The following is a 21,113-nucleotide window of genomic DNA, read 5'->3' as shown; positions in this document are numbered from 1 at the left end:
GTTTCTAGGAATTTGTTTCATTTAAACTGTCTAATTTATTAGTTTATAATTGTTTATAGTCTTCCCTTATAATCCTTATTTGTATAATACTTACGCCCCCCACTCCTCCCCCCGATTTTATTTTGTTAATTAATTTATTTTTTTGAGACGGAGTTTCGCTCTGTTGCCCAGGCTGGAGTGCAGTGGCATGATCTTAGCTCACTACAGCCTCTGCCTCCCGGGTTCGAGCGATTCTTCTGCCTCAGCCTCCTGAGTAGCTGGGACTACAGGCATGTGCCACCATGCCCGGCTAATTTTTTTTTGTATTTTTAGGGAAGACGGGGTTTCACCATGTTGGCCAGACCAGTCTGGAGCTCCTGACCTCAAATGATCTGCCTACATTGGCCTCCCAAAGCGCTGGGATTACAGGCCTGAGCCACCGTGCCTGGCCTCACACCTGATTTTAATAGTTTGAGTCTTTCCTTTGTTCTTAGTCATTCTAGGTAAAGGTTTGTCAGTTTTGTTTATTTTTTTTCCAAAGAACAATCTTTTGGTTTTGTTGATTTTTCTTTTTTTTCTCTTTTAGTAAATTTTAGTTTTAATACAGAGTGAAAGAAAATAAAAACTTAATGGGCTAAAACAAGTCAAACACCCATTCTACACCGATAAAAACCTTCACAAAGGTCAACTGAAGTAATCCAGAGCTGAAACTGAATTGTGCAGATTTTCAACGAAGTCATCAAAGTCATGTAACACAAAAGTTGATTATATTTACACACTCAGAAAGCCCTCTAAGAAATGTGCCCCAAGAAGCATTAACCTTTGTTTTGTGCCATCCCGAAGACTTGCACATTTTATTTTTCAGATAGCTTAACATTTTTAATAGAGTGTGTTCTCTATCATGTGGTAATGCCTTGGTACTATTCATACAGGGTCTCGCCTGTCCTAAAGACTTGCCATTTCCCCAAGAGGAGCTTTGATTCTGCTTTAGAAGTTTTATATAAATTAAAATGTTTATCAAATATTAATATGAAGGGAGGCACAGGATGCAACATATATAGTCAAGTTACCTCTCTGTATATTTAGAAATTACTTTCTCCTCCAAGGGATTTGAACAGAAAGCTCAGTGTGTCCTGCTTAATAATCAGTAGTACAGGTTTGAATCATCAGAAGCTTGGCAAGACCTTAATATTTCAAAATTATTAACAACTACCTCTAGGGGCAAGTCCATGTTACTGAGTTATGACAAACTTATTACCATGAGGGAAAACAAGAGTAGCCAGCCATCTTAAAAAATGCCCCAACCACTGCTTCTCAATACAGAAAGACTAAAAACTACATACAGTTTATCATACAACAAATCCCATCTCTGTCCCCTGAAATTCCCCTAGTTTCATTCATTAGAAGGGGATTTAAAAAAAAAAAAGACTTAAAGAGCACTTTACAGCAGCATTCAGCTTTCCTATGAAATACTCAGCATCTTAAATATTATGTACAACTCTTTTTTTAGTAAGCTAGACACTGGCTTCAGAGTTTGTGGGACTGGGGGAAATCAACCCATTCAAAACTTCTCTAGAAATTGTCTTTTGGCAGAATAGCAGGTATCCAAGTTAAAAATAGGAGGGTCATTTGAGACCAGTCTGGCCAACGTGGTGAAACCCTGTCTCTACTAAAACTAAAAAATTAGCCGGGTCTGGTGGTGGGCACCTATAAACCCAGCTACTCGGGAGGCTGAGAAAGGAGAATCACTTGAACCCGGGAGACGAAGTTGCAGTGAGCCAAGATCACACCACTGCACTCCAGCTTGGGCAACAAGAGCAAAAACTCTGTCTCCAAAAAAAAAAAAAAAAAAAAAAAGAGGGTCAGTTTGTTGCTTTGTGGTCTTTTCAAAATTTAGATGTGTTTTTTTTGTTCCCTTTCTACATAAAAACCTCAGTCACCACTCCTGAGTGGAGATGGGCAGAGGCTGTGGCCCCTGCTCCTCTGGCTTCTTGGCAGCTGCTTTCTTGTTGCTGCAGCAAGGCTTGAAGAGATGTGTGTCAATGAGGACTTCCCCAAAACGGCCTTTATAGATGATCCCACAACATGTCTTCTGTCTTTTCCAGTATGTGAGATCTAAAAAGGAAAAAACTGGTGTTCTGTTAGAACCAGAAGCCATCTCTGTATCTGAGCCGTCATCTGACTGGTTACTGTAACAAGGAGATTGAGCTGGGGAGGCACTTGAGGTGGTACTGTGAGCATCAGAATTATGACGTTTAAATTCCTTCTGCAGTTTACTGATATGGTTGCTCTTTATCCTGTTCCCAGATAGAGTTTTCACTTTCTTAGGTTTCAATGTAGTCTTTAGACTGGGTCCAGCCCTTGCATCTACCACACGGTTCCAGTTTTTTTTTTTTTTGATCCTGCTGGCAACTTCTTCCATCTTTTCACAAGCAGGACACAGGCACTGCAGATGTCTCCTGAAGGAGTATCATGCAATCCAGAACAGCTCTGGAAGTCCTTTTCATAGCGTTTACTGTCAGTGAATCGAGAACTGGAGGACTTAGCTCTGCAAATGCAGCAGCCCTCTATACTTCGGTACATCTTTGGCTTGTGAAAACCAAACATCTTTTCGTCTGGGCAAAAGTCTTCCAAAAGCAGCCGTTCCACGCGCAATAACGTCCCCGAGGTGCGGAGTGCACGCCAGGCCAGTCCTCTTCAGAAGAGCTCCCTGCTCCGGTTTTGTTCGTTTTTCTTCAGTTGTTTTTCTATTCTCTATTTACCCCTGCTCTTAATCTTTATTATTTCTTTTCTTCTTCTTGCTTTAGTTTTTATTTTGCTCTTCTTTTTCCAGTGTCTTAAGGTGAAAGGTTGTTAGTGATTTGAGATATTTCTTCCTTTTTAAGACAGGCATTTATAGCTGTACATTTTTCTCTGAATATTGCTTTAGTTGCATCACACAGATTTTGGTATGTTGTATCTTCATTTTCATTCATCTCAAAAGTATTTTCTAGTTTCTGTCGTGATTTCTTCATTGACCCATTGGTTACTTAGAAGTGTGTTTATTATGCACGTATTTGTGAGTTACCCCACCTTTTTTTTTTCTGTCACTGTTTTCTAATTTCATTTCATTGTAGGTGGAGACCATACATTGTATTAGGTTGGTGCAAAAGTAATTGTGTTTTTTTGCCATTACTTTCAATGATGAAAACCGTGATTACTTTTGCACCAACCTAATATAATTTCAATTTTTGAAAGTTTATTGAGGTTTGTTTTGTGTCCTAGTATATGGTCTGTCTTGGAGAATGTTTCGCATACACTTAAGAATGCTATTGTTGTTAGGTGAAGTACTCCATAGATGTGAGTTAGGTTTAGTTGGTTTATAGTTTTTTCAAGTGTTTGATTTCCTTGCTGCTTTTCTGTTTAGTTCTGTTCTTCATTGAAAGTGGGGTAGTGCAGTGTCCAGGCAATTGTTGAATTATTTTTCCTTTTATCACTTTTTGCTTCATATATTTTAGGCTCTGTGTGTGATGTATATGTGCTTAAAATGTTACATCGTGTTGATCTGTTAGCCCCATCATTACAAAATGCCCTTCTTTATCTCTTGTTTAAAGTCTATTTTGATATTAGTATGGCCACTACAGCTTTCTTTTGGCTCTGTTTGTATGATGTCTTTTATTTTCAACTCTTTTATATCTTTGAGTCTAATGTATGTCTCTTGTAGGGAGCATATAGTTGAATTTTGTTTTTTATCCAACCCAGCACTTTCTGCCTTTTGATTGGATTATTTTGTACATTCACATTTGCATTTAACGTTACTATAGTTGGACTTAGGCCTGCCATTTACTTTTGTTTCCTGTATGTTTCTTTTACTTTTTCCTCTATACTTTTCCTGCTTTCTTTTGTATTAAGCAAATATTTTCTAGGGTAACACTTATCCTTTGTAATTTTTTCAACATGTTTTCGAGTGTTTTTCTTAGAGGTTGCTTTAGGGCTTACAATATGAATCTCATTGGAATCTCCTTCATGTGTATATTAACTTATTTCAGTGAGACAAAGAAGCCCTTTCTTTTATATAGTTCATTTCTGGCTTTCCTCTGTGTGTGTGTGTGTGTGTGTGTGTTTGTGTGTAATTATTGCTTTATACCTTGCATCTAGTTATATTACAAACCCAACAATTACTATGTTACATAATTTTATGTCTTTTAAAGAAGCTGAGGCTGGGTGCAGTGGCTCATGCCTGTAATCCCAGCACTTTGGGAGGCCGAGGCAGGCAGATCACGAGATCAGGAGATTGAGACCATCCTGGCCAACATGGTGAAACACTGTCTCTACTAAAAAATACAAAAATTAGCTGGGCGTGGTGGCATGTGCCTGTAATCCCAGCTACTCAGGAGGCTGAGGCAGGAGAATTGCTTGAACCAGGGAGTCAGAGGTTGCAGTGAGCCGAGATGGTATCACTACACTCAAGCCTGTTGACAGAGCGAGACTCCATCTCAAAAAAAAAAAAAAAAAAAAAGCTGAGGGAAGAAGAGAGCAAGGACATGTTTATGTCATTTTTTATATTACCTTATTTGTCTTTTCCGGATTTTCTTCATTTGTTCCTTTGCTTCTGAGCTACCATCTGAAGTACCTTTAGTACAATACAGCTTTGCCTCCACCCATTTCCTATGTGCTTCTATTTGTAAAAATTTTACATTCATATATGTTAAATTTCCAAAGATCTAATTCTATATATATTCTATACAATAGTTTTTTAAAACCGGTTAGGAAAGAAGAAGTAATAATACATTTATACTGCCAAATTACAGGATTACCAGCGCTCTTTGTTTTTTCCACGTGAATTTGAATTACTGCCTTGGTCACTTGTTTTCAGCCTGAAGAACTTCATTTAGTGTTTTTTTTATGGAGTATCTGCTACTAATGAATCTTCTCAGTTTAAATTTTAAAAAAATTTTTTTTAGAGACAAGGTCTTGCTCTGTCGCCTGTGCTGGAGTGCTGTGGTGTGATTATAGCTCACTGCAACCTTGAATTCTTGGGCTTGAGTGATCCACCTCAACCTCTCCAGTAGCTGGGATTACAGGTGTGTGCCACCACACTGGGCTACCTTTTAAATTTTTTTTTTTTTTTTAGAGATGGGTCTTGCTTTGTTGTCCAGTCTGGTCTCAAACTCCTGCACTTAAGCAGTCCTCCTGCTTCAGCCTCCCAAAGTGCTGGGATTACAAGTCACTGTGCTAGCCTGTTTTTAAATTTTAAATGTCTTTGCCTTCCTTTTTTCTTTGTTTTTGAACATTTTTACTACCATGTGTCTTGGTGTGGGGCTGTCTTTGCATTTACCTTACTTGGGGTTTCTTGAGCTACTTTGATGTCTGAATTATTTTGCTCCAAATTTGGGAAGCTTTCAGCTGTTATTTCTTTGATTTTTTTTTTTTTTTCTGTTCCTTTCTCTCTTCCCTCTCTTTCTGGTACTCACATTATGCCTATGTTGGTGTCTTTAATGGTGTTCCATGTTTTTTGAGAATCTGTTTATTTTTCTTCTTTTTTTTTTATTATACTTTAAGTTCTAGGGTACATGTGCACAACGTGCAGGTTTGTTACATATGTATACATGTGCCATGTTGGTGTGCTGTACCCATTAACTCGTCATTTACATTAGGTATATCTCCTAATGCTATCCCTCCCCCCTCCTCCCACCCCACGACAAGCCCCAGTGTGTGATGTTCCCCACCCTGTGTCCAAGTGTTCTCATTGTTCAATTCCCACCTGTGAGTGAGAACATGTGGTGTTTGGTTTTTTGTCCTTACGATAGTTTGCTGAGAATGTTGGTTTCCAGCTTCATCCATGTCCCTACAAAGGACATGAGCTCATCCTTTTTTATGGCTGCATAGTATTCCATGGTGTATATGGTGTATAAGAAAATGGTGCCACATTTTCTTAATCCAGTCTATCATTGATGGACATTTGGGTTGGTTCCAAGTCTTTGCTATTGTGAATAGTTGCCACAATAAACATACGTGTGCACGTGTCTTTGTAGCAGCATGATTTATCATCCTTTGGATATATACCCAGTAATGAGATGGCTGGGTCAAATGGTATTTCTAGTTCTAGATCCTTGAGGAATTGCTACACTGTCTTCCACGATGGTTGAACTAGTTTACATTCCCACCAGCAGTGTAAAAGTGTTCCTATTTCTTCACATCCTCTCCAGCACCTGTTGTTTCCTGACTTAATGATCACCATTCTAACTGGTGTGAGAAGGTATGTCACTGTGGTTTTGATTTGCATTTCTCTGATGGCCAGTGATGATGAGCGTTTTTTCATGTGTCTGTTGGCTGCATAAGTGTCTTCTTTTGAGAAGTGTCTATTCATATCCTTTGCCCACTTTTTGATGGGGTTGTTTTTTCTTGTAAATTTGTTTGAGTTCTCTGTAGATTCTGGATATTAGCCCTTTGTCAGATGAGTAGATTGCAAAAATTTTCTCCCATTCTGTAGGTTGCCTGTTCACTCTGATGGTAGTTTCTTTTGCTGTGCAGAAGCTCTTTAGTTTCATTAGATCCCATTTGTCAATTTTGGCTTTTGTTGCCATTGCTTTTGGTGTTTTAGACATGAAGTCCTTGCCCATGCCTATGTCCTGAATGGTACTGCCTAGGTTTTCTTCTAGGGTTTTTCTGGTTTTAGGTCTAACATTTAAGTCTGTAATCCATCTTGAATTAATTTTTGTATAAGTTGTAAGGAAGGGATCCAGTTTCAGCTTTCTACATATGGCTAGCCAGTTTTCCCAGCACCATTTGTTAAATAGGGACTCCTTTCCCCATTTCTTGTTTTTGTCAGGTTTGTCAAAGATCAGATGGTTGTAGATGTGTGGTACTATTTCTGAGGGCTCAGTTCTGTTCCATTGGTCTGTATTTTTCATCATTCTTTTTGTTCTTTGGATTGCATAATTTCTATAGATTTATCTCCAAGTTTGCTGATCTTTCTTTTGCCAGTTTAGGTTTACTTTTGAATCTCTTGTGAATTTGTTACTGTAATGACAGAGTTCCATTTTTTAAAAATAATACCTATCTCTAGTGATATTCTAGATGTATCACACCTTCCTTTACTTCTTTAAGTATGGTTCCTTTTATTCCTTTGAACATACTTATAATTGTTACTCTGACATTTATTAAATCTGACATCTAGTCTGTCTCACAGGTGGTTTCTGTTGCCTGCTTTTCTCCCTGTGTTTATGTCACACTTTTCTGTTTCTTTACATGTCATAGTTTGTTGTTAACTATAGTGTAGCAACTCTTAATACCGGTCCCCACTCCCTTGGGTGTGTTACTGCTTTTTGATTTTTTAAAAATGTCTGGCTGAACTGTTTTAGTGAGGTCTCCTTTTGCTACAATAAGCAGCTGCTGATGTTGCTTTTTAGAGGGCACATCCTTGAACATGAGCACTGTCATCTTTAGCAGGACTCTTGTCTCTTTGCCTCATCTCTCTGTTAAGCTGTCTGCTTATGCTGGTATCACACCTGGCTGTTAGGATCCACTCATTGCCAGCTGATTGCCCTATTGTTTTCAACAATGCCCTAGAGCCTAACTTGTTCCACAGTCTGATCCAATTAAATTTGGGCTCCTTTACAGAGATAATTTTTTAGGCCAGTGTTTGAGGTTTGTTCTGACCCAAGGAGGACCCTTCTTAGTTGTCTCTTTGGTTTTCTTTGGTAAACTAGTAGACTTATGGTTTAGCTTGTACCTCTCATGAAGCTACCAGCCTCCTCTTAATTGCTACTTTGTATTTGAGGGTGCCTTTAGCCTTGAACTTCTCCACTCTGTTTAATGTAAAGACATTTCATTTAGGGAGATATTGGGAGCAGAGGTCGGGACTGTGGCTTTCTTCTCTCTGAGTGATATCACTGCTGTAGGAACAGGGTACTGGGTGTGGGCAGTACTCAGGTCTTTTCTGCTCACCTCTCCCAACATGGAACACCTCTACCCTGTGAAAGAGCTGGGGTGAGACACTTGAGGTCCAAGCGTTCTCAGTGTGCTGTCCTTGAAGTACAGATTTCCTTTTATGAATGGGAATGGGTGAAAGAAGGGAGACTTGAACCTCTAAGATGCACCTGTCTCAAGTTTATCCTCTTCCAATATGTAGCTGGGATGGGGGTGAGGATTGGGGGTAGATGAGAAATGCAGGTGATTTCCTCCTCCTGGGAAGATACCATAGCCTTAGATTGGGAGGTTAGGAGAGAGGGAGCCCTGTGTTCTTGGCCACACTCCCTGGAATGGAATTTCTGTCATGTTGAGCTGAGGAGGGAAAGAGAGGGGAGTTGGTTGCAGCAAATGCCACATATTCTTGCTATTCTTACTGAGTTTTAGCAGATCTCCAATAACTGTAGTCATTTTCTGCATGCCTTAGGACAGTTTCCAAACACTTTTTTCTTGAGGCAGAATCTCTCTGTGTTACCCAGGCTGGAGTGCAGTGGCGCGATCTCAGCTCACTGTAACCACCGCCTCCCAGGTTCAAGCGATTCTTGTGCTTCAGCCTCCTGCGTAGTAGCTGGGATTACAGGTGCCTGCCACCACACTCCGCTAATATTTGTATTTTTTAGTAGAGATGGGGATTCACCCTGTTGGCCAGGCTGGTCTCAAACTCCTGGCCTCAAGTGATCCGCTTGCCTTGGCCTCCCAAGGTGCTGGGTTTACAAGTGTGAGCTACCATACCTGACCAGTTTCCAAAAACTTTGAATGGTTGTTTTAAAAAATAATTTTCACCAGTTATGCCTATTTTACTGGGGAACAGGATTGTAGAGATCCTCTTGCCACAATTCTGAAAGTGGAACTCCAGCTATGAATATTTTGGTTGTGCCTCCTTTTGACACAAAAGACTTTTTTTAAAAAAAAGATTTTATTTATTTTTAGAGACAGCGTTGTGCTTTGTCACCTAGGCGGAAGTGCAGTGGCACCATCAGCTCACTACAGCCTTGAACTTTTGGGCTCAAGTGAGCCTCCCGCCTCAGTCTCTTGAGTAGCTCGGACTACAGGCACACGCCCACTGCATTTGGCTAATTAAAAAATTATTTTTGTAGAGACAGGGTCTCACTTTGTTGCTGAGGGTAGTCTCAAACCCCAGGTCTCAAGAGATCCTCCTGCCTTAGCCTGCCAAAGTGTTGGGATTACAGGCATGAGCCACCATGCCTGGCCAAGAATTACTTTAGGTTAGAAATACTGAGTTACAGGATATGCAAATGGAAATAAATTTGATGTAAAGTTGAAGAAAGTAGTTGTACCAAATTGTATTACCACCAACAAGATGTTAGAATTCCCGTTAATACACTTTTCTCTAACCCTTGGTATTGTCATTGGTCATCTTAATCTTTGCTTGTCTGTGTAGATATGAAGTGATATTTCACTGTGGTCTTAATTTACCTTTCCCTGTCCTTGGCCTCTGTGTTTCTTTTGTGCATTTTGGATACTTATCCTTTGAATATATGTGAACCAAAATTTTGCTTCATTTTGTGGCGTGTCTTATTACCTGATGGTGTCTTTTGCTAAATAACAGTTTTTACTTTTAATGTGGTTGAGTTTATCTAATTTTAAGAAATTCTTCCCTAATCCCAAGTTCAGAAAGTCCTTTCTTTCGCTCTCTCTCTCTCTCTCTCTCTTTTGAGACAGGGTCTTGCTCTGTGTCCCAGGCTGGAGTGTAGATGCGATCATAGCCCACTGCAGCCTCGAGCTTGTGGGCTCAAGCTGTCCTCCTGCCTCAACAGTTGTCCCAAGTAGCTGGGACCACAGGCTATAGGCATGCAGAAAGATAATTTCCTACATTGTCTAAGAGTTTAAAAATTTTTACCTTTTACTTTTATATTCTTAATACACCTGGTTTTTGTGAATGTGTGTGAAATAGGCATCTGAAAGGTCAACCTAAAAGAAAGAAGCTGAGGCAGAATTAATATAGAGAGTTTATTTGGGCCAAGGTTGAGTACAGCTGCCCAGGACACACAAATTGCCTTGGGGAGTGCCTTTGTAACAAACAGGTTTTTAAAAGCAGAAAAGGGTATAAAGAGTGGGCTGATTAAAATATTATTTGTCAGCTGGGTGCGGTGGCTCACACCTGTAATCCCAGCACTTTGGGAGGCTGAGGTGGGAGGATCACCTGAGGGTCAGGGGTTTGAGACCAGCCTGGCCAACATGGCAAAACCCCATCTCTACTAAAAATACAAAACAATTAGCTGGGCATGGTGGTGCACGCCTGTAATCCCAGCTACTGGGGAGGGTGAGGCAGGAGAATCTCTTGAACCCAGGAGGCGGAGGTTGCAGTGAGCCAAGATCGCCTGGGCGACAGAGCGAGACTCTGTCTCAAAAATAAAAAAAAAAGTTATTTGTCAGGAATCCTCATTGGTTTACAGAAATAACATTGATTGGTTATACATTGTTGAACTGTAGAGTGTGGTTTATGTTATCTGGCATGTGGCATTGTCAGGTTACTTTAGAGCTACTTGTGGCTATAGCAAGCAGTTTCAAGAGAGGATTGATTACATAGCAAAGGGGGGTAAGACCTAATTGCTGTCTCATTTTAATGCCTCTCTGGGGGAGATAATTTTAAAGGGCTCACATTTATATATATTTTTCTTTCTCAAATTTTATCTTTTCCGTATAGATAGCTAATTGACCAGCCCCATTTACTGAATAGTCTCTCCTTTCCTCATAAGTCTACAGAGCCTTTTAGGAAAATGTGATATGATATATCTACATGAGTTGATTTGGGGGTTCTCTGTTCTATTTCAGTGGTCAGCTTATTCAGTCTTATGCTGTTAACCACACCATCTTAATTACTGTAGCTTTATAGATAGTTTTGATGTCATGAAGGAAAAATGTTTTGCTTTCTTCAGGAGCATCTCATTATATTCATATATCTAAAATTTTTAAATAGCTTGGAGTAAAAACATTTGTTCATCTTTGATATAAGTAGCAGGCATGAAATTCAGTATGTATTGAAGACATCATTTTAAAGTGTTGAAAAAATGGGAGAAGAAAATATCTGATGCTTATGCTGTATTTAGTGGCTCAGAGGTCACTTTTTTTTTCTTTTTTATATAGGAACCGTTTTGATTAAAAGTAACAGTGGTCAGTTGATGTTGGTATCTCCTCAGCAAACTGTAACAAGAGCCGAGACCACAAGTAACATAACCTCAAGGCCGGCAGTACCAGCGAATCCTCAAACAGTCAAAATCTGTACAGTGCCGGTAATATACCTTAAATATTTTTCATCTTTCTTTGTTTCTCAGCTATAATTTTCATATAAATGTTGTGTATATGTTTGCTAGTAAAAAATAATTTAAAACATGATTCTGCTTAGCTTTTTAGGTCAGCTTCCCTTGAATATGTCAATTTAATAAAGATTTTTGGTTTTGTCCTCTGATAATTGCCAAAATAGTAAATTCAGTCTTCATATTCAGATTTTATGTCCTCAAAGGAATGTTCATTGGGCTATCTGCATCTTTTTTGAGACAGGATTTCACTCTATCTCCCAGGCTGGAGTACAATTGCATGAACATGGCTCACTTGGTTCACTGTAGGCCTCAAGCTCCCGAGCTCAGGTAATCCTCCTGCCTCAGGCTCCCATGTAGCTGGGACCACAACTGCATACCACCGTGCCCGACTAATTTTATTTTTTGCACAGATAGCATGTCGCTTTGTTGCTCAGGCTGGTCTTGAATTCTTGGGCTCATGATAATCCGCTTGCCCTGGCCTCCCAAAGTGCTGGGATTACAGGTGTGAGCCACTGCACCTGGCCTATTTGCATCTTAAATGGAAAGAATATAATAATTCTGCCTCCCGAGTAGCTGGGATTACAGGCACCCACCACCACGCCTAGCTAATTTTTGTGTTTTTAGTAGAGACACGGTTTTGCCATGCTAGCCAGGCTGGTTTTGAACTCCTGACCTCAGGTGACCTGCCTGCCTCGGCCTCTCGAAGTGTCGGGATTACAGGCGTGAGCCACTGCCCTTGACCAGTTCTGCTTTAATTTTAATTTTTGGTAAAATAGTAATATTCTTTTTTTTTTTTGAGACAGAGTTTCGCTCTTGTTACCCAGGCTGGAGTGCAATGGTATGATCTCGGCTCACCGAAACCTCTGCCTCCCAGGTTCAAGTGATTCTCCTGCCTCAGCCTCCTGAGTAGCTGGGATTACAGGCATGTGCTACCACGCCTGGCTCATTTTGTATTTTTAGTAGAGATGGGGTTCTCTATGTTGGTCAGGCTGATCTCGAACTCTTGACCTCAGGTGATCCGCCCACCTTGGCCTCCCAAAATGCTGGGATTACCTGGCCTATAGTATTCATTTTTATTTGTATCTTACAGAAATTATCTTTAAGAAATACAGAAATCTGCTGCATTTCATTAACTTGGCATTGTTAGAATGACTTATTTTACATCCATGGTGATCTTTCTAGATAACTGAAGCTTATCTTGTTTGATAGAGTTAAAAATATTTTTATGGGCTGTGCGCGGTGGCTCACGCCTGTAATCCCAGCACTTTGGGAGGCTGAGGTGGGTGGATCACGAGGTCAGGAGATCGAGACCATCCTGGCTAACACGGTGAAACCCTGTCTCTACTAAAAATACAAAAAATTAGCCTGGTGTGGTGGCAGGCGCCTGTAGTCCCAGTTACTCGGGAGGCTGAGGCAGGAGAATGGCATGAACCCAGGAAGCGGAGCTTGCAGTGAGCTGAGATCGCGCCACCTCACTCCAGCCTGGGCGACAGAGCGAGACTCTGTCTCAAAACAAAACAAAACAAAAAACAAAAAACAAAACAAAAATTATATATGTATATTTTTTAATGGGTATTTTATTTAAATAAAAATGCTGAATGTAGTTTAGCATTTTCTTGATGACTCAGGCTCATTGTAATGACAGATTGCATTGTTTTTTGTAATAATCATTCTCTGCCAGTGTTTTTCATTTTTGTGCCCTACTAATTTGATTCTAGGTCCTGAAACAGTCATTTTCTCTGTTACCATATCTGTCGATAATAGCTACTCCTTCCCTTTCTAGTTTGGTTTAACTGCTGTGGGTTGAGAATGTAGGTTAGCACGTTTTTGTTTATAATTAAATATTACATAAGAATCTATTTTTTCTGTATGAACCAAATAGTCAAGATTTTAACGTTGAATACTGTAGTATTTATTTAGTTTGAAATTTCAGATAAATGGGTTATTTATTGAATCAGTTGCCACCTTAGAAATATGAAATGAGTGTCATCCGGGCAGCTGACCAGTTAGGTTTATAGTATAGAATGTGTGTAAAACACATTAGGTTATAATTCCAGTCATAACAAATACATTTGCTGTCATAAAGTGTTCTAATGTTCACTGTAGTACTGATTTTAAATTACTAACGCTAATGACTTTGTGTTATCTTGCTCCCCTCCACCGCCAAGAACTCTAGCGCACAGTTAATCAAGAAAGTGGCAGTGACACCTGTTAAAAAATTGGCACAAATAGGAACTACTGTGGTAACCACTGTTCCGAAGCCTTCCTCAGTACAAGTAAGTTGTGCTGGCCATTCGTGCATTGGTTGGTCTCTTAACTTTTTAAAAAATCATTTAGCTATCTCCTGTTAGATATATAAGTTACTATGTGACATTGAAGATAGCAATTCAGTGATATATGATGGCACTTATCAAACTGGGAACTGTTGGAGGTATGGGAAACAAGATAAACATGGTGTACATTCTTGGAATACCAGTTTTACTTCAGTGTATTAAATTAATACAAATCTGCCTGATAGCCATGTGTTGCAGTATCTGGAAGCAGGTGCTGAGATAAAATTTGGGATATGTAGGGATAAATACCCATGGAAGGAAAGGAGAGTAGATAAGGGTTTGAACTAGATGCAGCCCCAATAAAGCCTTAGCCACCCTAGTGGAGAACTTTGGAGCATATATGGCCTGTCAGCATTGTCCCACTATAGGTTAACATGGTTGGCTGGGCCTTAATTCCTACTCTCTGTTCAGTCATTGGATGTGGACTTCCCTGGGAAAGTTACCTTTGGGCAAGGTGATCCTCTGCAGCTGAGGGAAGCCTGATGGAACTGATAAATGGAGGCTGTCTAATATCATTCCTAGCAGCTAGCTAGGACAGTACATATCACTCCTTGTCATGGTTCATCACAGGCTACTCCTTGCATCACTTGGATCTGTTTCCTCATACGTGTTGGAGATCAGCTGTTCTGGGATTCTCATGGTTTTCTTCTTTGGGGAAACAAAGAGGAGGTTAATACGATGAACTACAGTCCCCACTGCCGCAGCTGGTTTCTGGTGGCACCTGATATTAATTATTTCCCTCTTCCACTGTCCCTTCCTAGATTCTCTTCCCCTCAACTACCAACTCTACTGGTCTTTGTTAACTTAAATGATAACATGACCCTCATCCCTGAGGGATCTGTGGTCTTAATAACCATGTTCATTTGAGGTCAGGGTTGCTACGCTTCTCTATTTATCATCACAATTGGGCAAGGAAATACAAGGAGGCGTTTATAAGTGAATCACCTGAATCACGTGGATTTGCCACACGTACTTCTTTTTGCCTCCATTGCGTAATAGCAACCCTACCTCCTCCAGATGATGGGAGTCAATTACTCTTCCTAAGATAATTATTCCTGTCTTTCCTGCTGGATTGTGGTTACAAGGAACCAGAGTGCAGCCATAGTGTCTATTTTATTTATTTTTTCTTTTGTTTTGTTTTATTTTATTTTTGAAGACGGAGTCTTACTCTATCACCTAGGCCGGAGTGCCGTGGTGCGATCTTGGCTCACTATAAACCCTACTCCCTGGGTTCCAGTGATTCTCCTGCCTCAGCCTCCCAAGTAGCTGGGATTACAGGCATGTGCCACCACGCCCAGCTGATTTTTTGTATTTTTAGTAGGGATGGGGTTTCACCATGTTGGCCAGGCTGGTCTCGAACTCTTGACCAAGTAATCCGCCTACCTCAGCCTCCCAAAGTCCTGGGATTACAGGCATGAGGCACCGCACCCGACTCTTAGTGTCTGTTCTTAGTATCTGTTTATAGGAACTCTTGCTTTGTCCTCTGGTAAAGGTGTTTGCTTCCTGTGGGCAGAAATGGGAAACACAAAGTCCTCCAGTGAGTCTTTGTTGTGAGTGATGGTAAGTGGGGCCATTCATGCTTCTTCTCCTTGATTCCTTGATCTGTGGGTTTGTCTTGTTGGGGACATAGTACCATATGGAAATTTTTGATTCAATGAGTATGCTGAGTCTTGGAGGATGGAATCCCATACTCATAGAGTATTGCCTCTATGTTTGTACTTCACCTGTACCTCTTGCTGGCTGTTCTTATATTTTACTAGACTCCTAGTTTCCGAGTCAAGACATATGTGTAAAACCAGCGGATCTGATAGTCCTGGGACTATGCATCTTCTTGGGGCATGCTATGTGGAATCCATGCTAGTGGATCAGACCCTCTTTTGGTGTTCCAAACTTGAACCATACTGCTCACATTCTTTTCATCTAACAGAAATGATGAGCAGTGAATCTGATTTTAAACACAATATTTTTCTAGTAATACCATTTGTTGGCACTTAACATGCTTGACACTTTTTTAGGTGCCTTACATTCATCATCTCGTTTCATCCTTGTGACTATACTATAAGGAAGTGTTATCTCCATTTTATATGAGAGGTTAAGAAGCTTGCCTGATTTCTGCTAGTATGTGGCAGAGTGAGGATTTGACCCTTTATCTGACTCTGGAAACTGTTCTTAATGACCTATGTACTGATTATCTCAAAACCTACTGTATTTTTTTCCTTAGGATAAATTCTAAGGAGATTATTGGGCCAAAGAATATAAATTTAGGCCTATTGATAGCTACTATCATATTGTTTTATGAAGAAGTTAACCACTTTAGACTATCAGTACTTCGAATATATCAGTTTTTCATTGGATATAGTTCTTAAAGATTGAGTACATAAATAACACCACAGGTTAAAAAAATATATTGCGGAGAGAAAACATGCTTAGCAACATGATCTTAGATACTTAAGATTGCCGTTTGTACATTATAGCTCTTCAGGACACAGAGAGCAAATTATGTTGTGCTGGGATAACTGAAGGAACTCCACTACACTACTTCTTCAGGGCCCTTTTGGGAGCCAGTTTAGTGGTAAAGTGAGTTTCTTGGATATTACTTCTTAGAGTGTATCAGGGATTCTCCACATCCATGGACTTTAATTTGTCCCCTGCCAGCTACAGCCACAGTTCTATTTCTGTGCTCTCTGAATATTCGTTGAAGTCTTAATAGTTCTAGAACATGAAAGCTTGTGTTCATTTACTTAGTAATCATAGCCAGTGAACACTAATTATATTTGTAGTTTTTAAAAAAATTATTTAAAAAATAGAAATGAGGTCTTACTCTGTTGCCCAGGCTGTTCTTGAACTCCTGGGGCTCAAGCAAATCCTCCCGCCTCTGCCTTGCAAAATGCTGGGATTATAGGCATCAGCCATTGCACCCAGCCTATATTAGTAGTTTTTATAAAAGAGACAACCTGGAGCCTGTGAATTCAAATGAGGGGGAAAATCTTTACTAAGCTTAAACTAAAACTTAGAATTTCTTTCAGCTACGAATGTAGGCTTCAAACTACAGAACCATGGAGTATTACATTGAGTTAGTACGTATCTGTGACTTTGTTACAATAGAAATAATTGAAATTTGTATGTTTCCTCATGTTTGTAGTTATCTTAAAATGCTCATGCTAATCTGTCATTGATATTTTTGTGTGGACCATTTATTTTTCTTAGCTAATTTAGGTTGATGCATATTTTAAGTTGGGCTACTCCTTAGTGGTAGTCTAGAACAGTGGAAATTAGTAAAGGATGAAGTTAATGATATCTGTCCACTTTAAGGGATAAGCATCTCAGTTTTAGGCATGGAAATAAGGAGCTAGAACTTAAAAATGAGAGAAGATACAACTCCTTGTACTTGATTGTCAGACTGTGAATGCAAATGTGTGTGTTAAAAAATTTTGAAAGTATTTTCCTATTAGGCTTTGTCTAATAAATATAACACAAGAACTAGTTAGAAATCTTGTGTTCACTTTTATATTGTATTTGATGAAGATGTAGTTTGGCCCATTGTTAGATTGGAATCTAATGTGCAAATGATTAGTATTTCTAATTAAATATGAATAAACCTAAAGCAATTGCTGTTTCAGACAGGTACAGAAAATGACCCTCCTTGAAATGCTGTTTCATCTTCTAAATTTCCATACAACTCATTTTATTGGCTCTGTGTAGAATTGGTTTTCACACATTTGTTTCACATATACTTCAGTCCATTTTCCTCCTGTCCTCAACATGCCTAGTCAGTCAGTGCAGCCTTGCAAAGCATTGAAGTTACCATTGGCTGGCCTATTGAGTCAAAGGCAGAGTTGTGATTGAGTTTAAGACACTTTGGGCCAGGCATGGTGAGTCACACCTGTAATCCCAGCACTTTGGGAGGCCTAGGCGGGTGGATCACCTGAGGTTGGGAGTTTGAGACCAGCTTGGCCAACATGGTGAAACCCTGTCTCTACTAAACATTCAAAAATGGGCTGGGTGGTGTGGTGGTGGGCGCCTGTCATCCCAGCTGCTCAGGAGGCTGAGGCAGAAGAATCACTTGAACCCAGGAGGTGGAGATTGCAGTGAGCCGAGATCGCACCACTGCACTCCAGCCTGGGTGACAGAGCGAAACTCTGTCTCAAAAAAAAAAAAAAAAAAAAAAAAAAAAAAAGACACTTTGAAGGGTGAGGGGGAATGGAATTTATTAGGCGAAAAGGAAAAAAAAAAAAAACTCAGCAAAGCCAGAGGGGTTCCCGTTAGCAGGCCCCCATCTCACAAATTGAATCTCGGGTCACCACATAGGAACAGGAGAGGCCAGGCTTCTCCCCCTTGCAAAGGACCTGATCTTCCCGAGTCTCCACCCCTCCTCCTCCCAGTGGGCAGGTGCGTGGGGGATTCTTCTGGAGCCTTTCCCCTAATCTTCCGGTTGTGTCTGTCAAGATCATCAGGCATTAAATTCTCACGAGGAGAGTGCAGCTTAAATCCCCTGCATGCGCAGTTCACGAGAAGGTTCTCGCTATGAGACTAATGGCACCGCTGATCTGACAGGAGGCAAAGCTCAGGCAGTAATGCTCACTTGCCTCCTCTGTGTGTCCCTATTCCTAACAGGCCACAGACCTATACCCGCCCGTGGCATGGGGATTGGGGACCCCTGTGGTAAGATACAAGTAGTAGCTATACTAGAAAGTGTTATGAAGGACAGATTTTTTTACTGGAGACAGGATAAAACATTGACAAGGAAAATAGAATTCCATAAATGCCCCCTCTACTTATAAACGATAGGATGTTTTTCCTAAACTCACATTTCAGTTGGACCTTAGTTTGCTTCCTGAGGGAGGGGGACAGTACGCCCCCAAGGAACCTCTCCCATCAGTCCTCAGAGGTGATCATAACCACCAGCTAAAATTCCAGATTACACTTTCTTAAATATGGCAGTACAGACAGCGAATGACTGATTATAAGATAGACTAAAGAAAGAGGCTTATTTACTGTATAGAAAACTAAAAATTTATTAGAAAATCTCCACAAGAATTCAGACGAAACTGAGTGGTAGGTTGGAGAGCAGGACTAAGGATATGAAAAGGAGGGAGATTTCCTTTTGAATGTTGCCTTTGAGGCTCTATCTATATTTAACAAAATTGTACTAACTTAGGTGTAATTTTTAATTTTATCTCTTGTTAAAAACTTTATTGTTCTAGTCCTCATCATTAATCAGTAATTTTAAAATCTTATTAAAGTTTTTGCCAGGTGAGCCTTTAGTTTACTTTTCTTCTATTATCCTTATTCAATATTGAAATATGTTACAGCCTTTCTCATAAAATGAACTGAACACCTTTCCCTGTTCTGTTTTTCTAGAACATGTTGTATAAGACAGGAGTTATGCAAAAGTGTGGAAAAATCACATGGAAAGTATCTGAGCCTGGAGACTTGAGGGAGGGAGGTCTTTTTGGGTATCATTTCAATATCTTTGTCTATTCTAGTTTCTGTGTTTTGTGCTAATTTTGTCATTTCATGTTTTTCCAAAAACCCTTTTGGTTTTGTTTCAAATGTATTAGCATATGGTATTTAATATTTTTATTATGCATTATGAAATATACATGCAAACAAAAGACTACATGTAATATGTACACATATGTAATATGTCTGCTGTTGAAAAAAATAATAGTAAAATGAAGGCCCATATACCCCAAACCCACGTTAGGGCCACCATGTGTCCCCACTCCTCTCCTTCTACCAATTCTCAGCATTTTAAATGCTCTTCCTGTTTGTAAAGAAAATTTTTTTCTGGAGACAGGATCTTGTTACGTTACCCAGACTGGTCTCGAACTCCTGTCCTCAAGCAATCCTCCTGGCTCAGCCTTCCAAAGTGCTGGTATTGTAAGTGTGAGCCACTGCACTTGTCCTTCTTCCGATTTTTTACCCTCAGAACATTCCAGTCTCTCTAATGTGGGAGATTTTGTTGTACATTCAATTCACCTATCTTGACTATTACAGAAGGAAATTTTCTTGAAGGTGATAGCAACTTGACCTTTTTGTGTTGCATGCTTGTAGAACATAGACATTTAAATTAAATGATGGTGCATTGTTCAGTTTTCTGTGTGAATTGTATTTAAATACTATTCCTTATCCCCGATCCCCAAACTTTTATTATGTTCTGTAACTTTTAGTGTTTGTCTTTAAAATAAGATTGTTGCTTTATCTCAATGTGATTTTCTAAATTACTGCCTGACTTGTGATTGCTTGTATGAGGTTTTTGTCCTGTAGGTGGTGCTAGAGTCACACCTCATTTTGATAGAAGGTAGAGAAACAACTGAAATTCAGTGTGAAAATAAGATACCACATTTTATAATATTCTTCATGCCTACTTTAATGGTCTACATAAAAGCAGTTTATCTGAATGTTAGATCATAAGTAGATTGCTCTGCTTTGTTCTTAAGACAAAGCAGAATATTCTATGTTCTCATAAATACTTTCAGATACTTCTTGGAGTATTAATAATATTTTTTGAGGACTTATTTGCTTTAGCACTGTTTTTCACAAAAAATCCTAGGACAGCAGGTACCGTTGCAATCCCTGTTTCTGCAGAGAGTAATCAGGATTAGCAAGATTAAGTAACTTGCCTACAGTCAACACTTGGTAGGTGGTAATGAAATAGTAGATAGATGGGGTGAGAATGAAACCCAGATCTGCTAGACTCAAGAGTTCCTAGAACTGTGTTATATTGCCTTAGACTAGTAGAGCATAACATAAAACCACAGATGTCAAAATTAACTTGTCTGATGAGTGTGAAATGAGGCACCCACTAATGTATCATAGTAATACATGCCTAAATATTTAATACCTTTAATTTCAGTCTGTGGCTGTGCCAACCAGTGTCGTCACAGTTACTCCTGGAAAGCCATTGAATACTGTAACTACCCTGAAGCCTTCAAGTTTGGGAGCATCATCCACTCCCTCAAATGAGCCCAATCTTAACGCAGAGAACTCAGCAGCTGTTCAGATTAATCTTTCTCCAGTAAGCTCTTACTTACACCTTATATAAATCTTGTTCCTTGCAAGTTCTTTTGAATTGTTTGCTCACTAACACTTGTGTTTGCTTATATTTACATTTTCATATTTAGACAATGCTAGAAAATGTGAAGAAATGCAAGAACTTCCTTGCAATGTTAATAAAACTAGCATGTAGTGGATCACAGTCCCCAGAAATGGGGCAAAATGTGAAGAAGCTGGTGGAACAACTTTTGGTAAGTAGTGCTATAAAATCCTGCAAATTCTGGAGGAATCCATATAATACATTTTAATTGGGAAATGCATATTTTTAAATGAGATTTATTTTATTTATTTAATTAATTAATGTATTTTTTGAGACAGAGTGAGTCTCTCTCTGTTGCCAAGTTGGAGTGCAGTGGCATGATCTAGGCTGACTGCAACCTCTGCCTCCTGGGTTCAAATGATTCTCATGCCTCAGTTTCCTGAGTAGCTCGGATTACAGGTGTGCACCACCACGCTCGGCTAATTTTTGTATTTTTAGTAGAGACGGGGTTTTGCCATGTTGATTGGGCTG

General features: G+C 39.7%; 1 protein-coding gene and 1 pseudogene across 1 annotated transcript in view; one reads left to right on the top strand and one right to left on the bottom strand.

The window, feature by feature from the left end:
• The window catches only part of TAF4B (TATA-box binding protein associated factor 4b), a 167,913-nt gene that overhangs the window by 26,178 nt on the left and 120,622 nt on the right, over positions 1-21,113 (top strand). Inside the window, exons 2-5 of the mRNA XM_003261982.4 lie at positions 11,038-11,183; positions 13,379-13,486; positions 20,403-20,564; positions 20,671-20,793. Of these exons, the coding sequence (XP_003262030.1) occupies positions 11,038-11,183; positions 13,379-13,486; positions 20,403-20,564; positions 20,671-20,793 (539 nt within the window). The remainder of the gene's footprint in view (positions 1-11,037; positions 11,184-13,378; positions 13,487-20,402; positions 20,565-20,670; positions 20,794-21,113) is intronic.
• On the bottom strand, positions 1,916-2,729 carry LOC105739631 (annotated as a pseudogene).

This window comes from Nomascus leucogenys, chromosome 4 (genome assembly GCF_006542625.1).
Source record: "Nomascus leucogenys isolate Asia chromosome 4, Asia_NLE_v1, whole genome shotgun sequence".
NCBI lineage: Eukaryota > Metazoa > Chordata > Mammalia > Primates > Hylobatidae > Nomascus > Nomascus leucogenys.
Note: the sequence above shows the minus strand (reverse complement) of the source record. Positions and strands in the feature narration are given on the sequence as shown.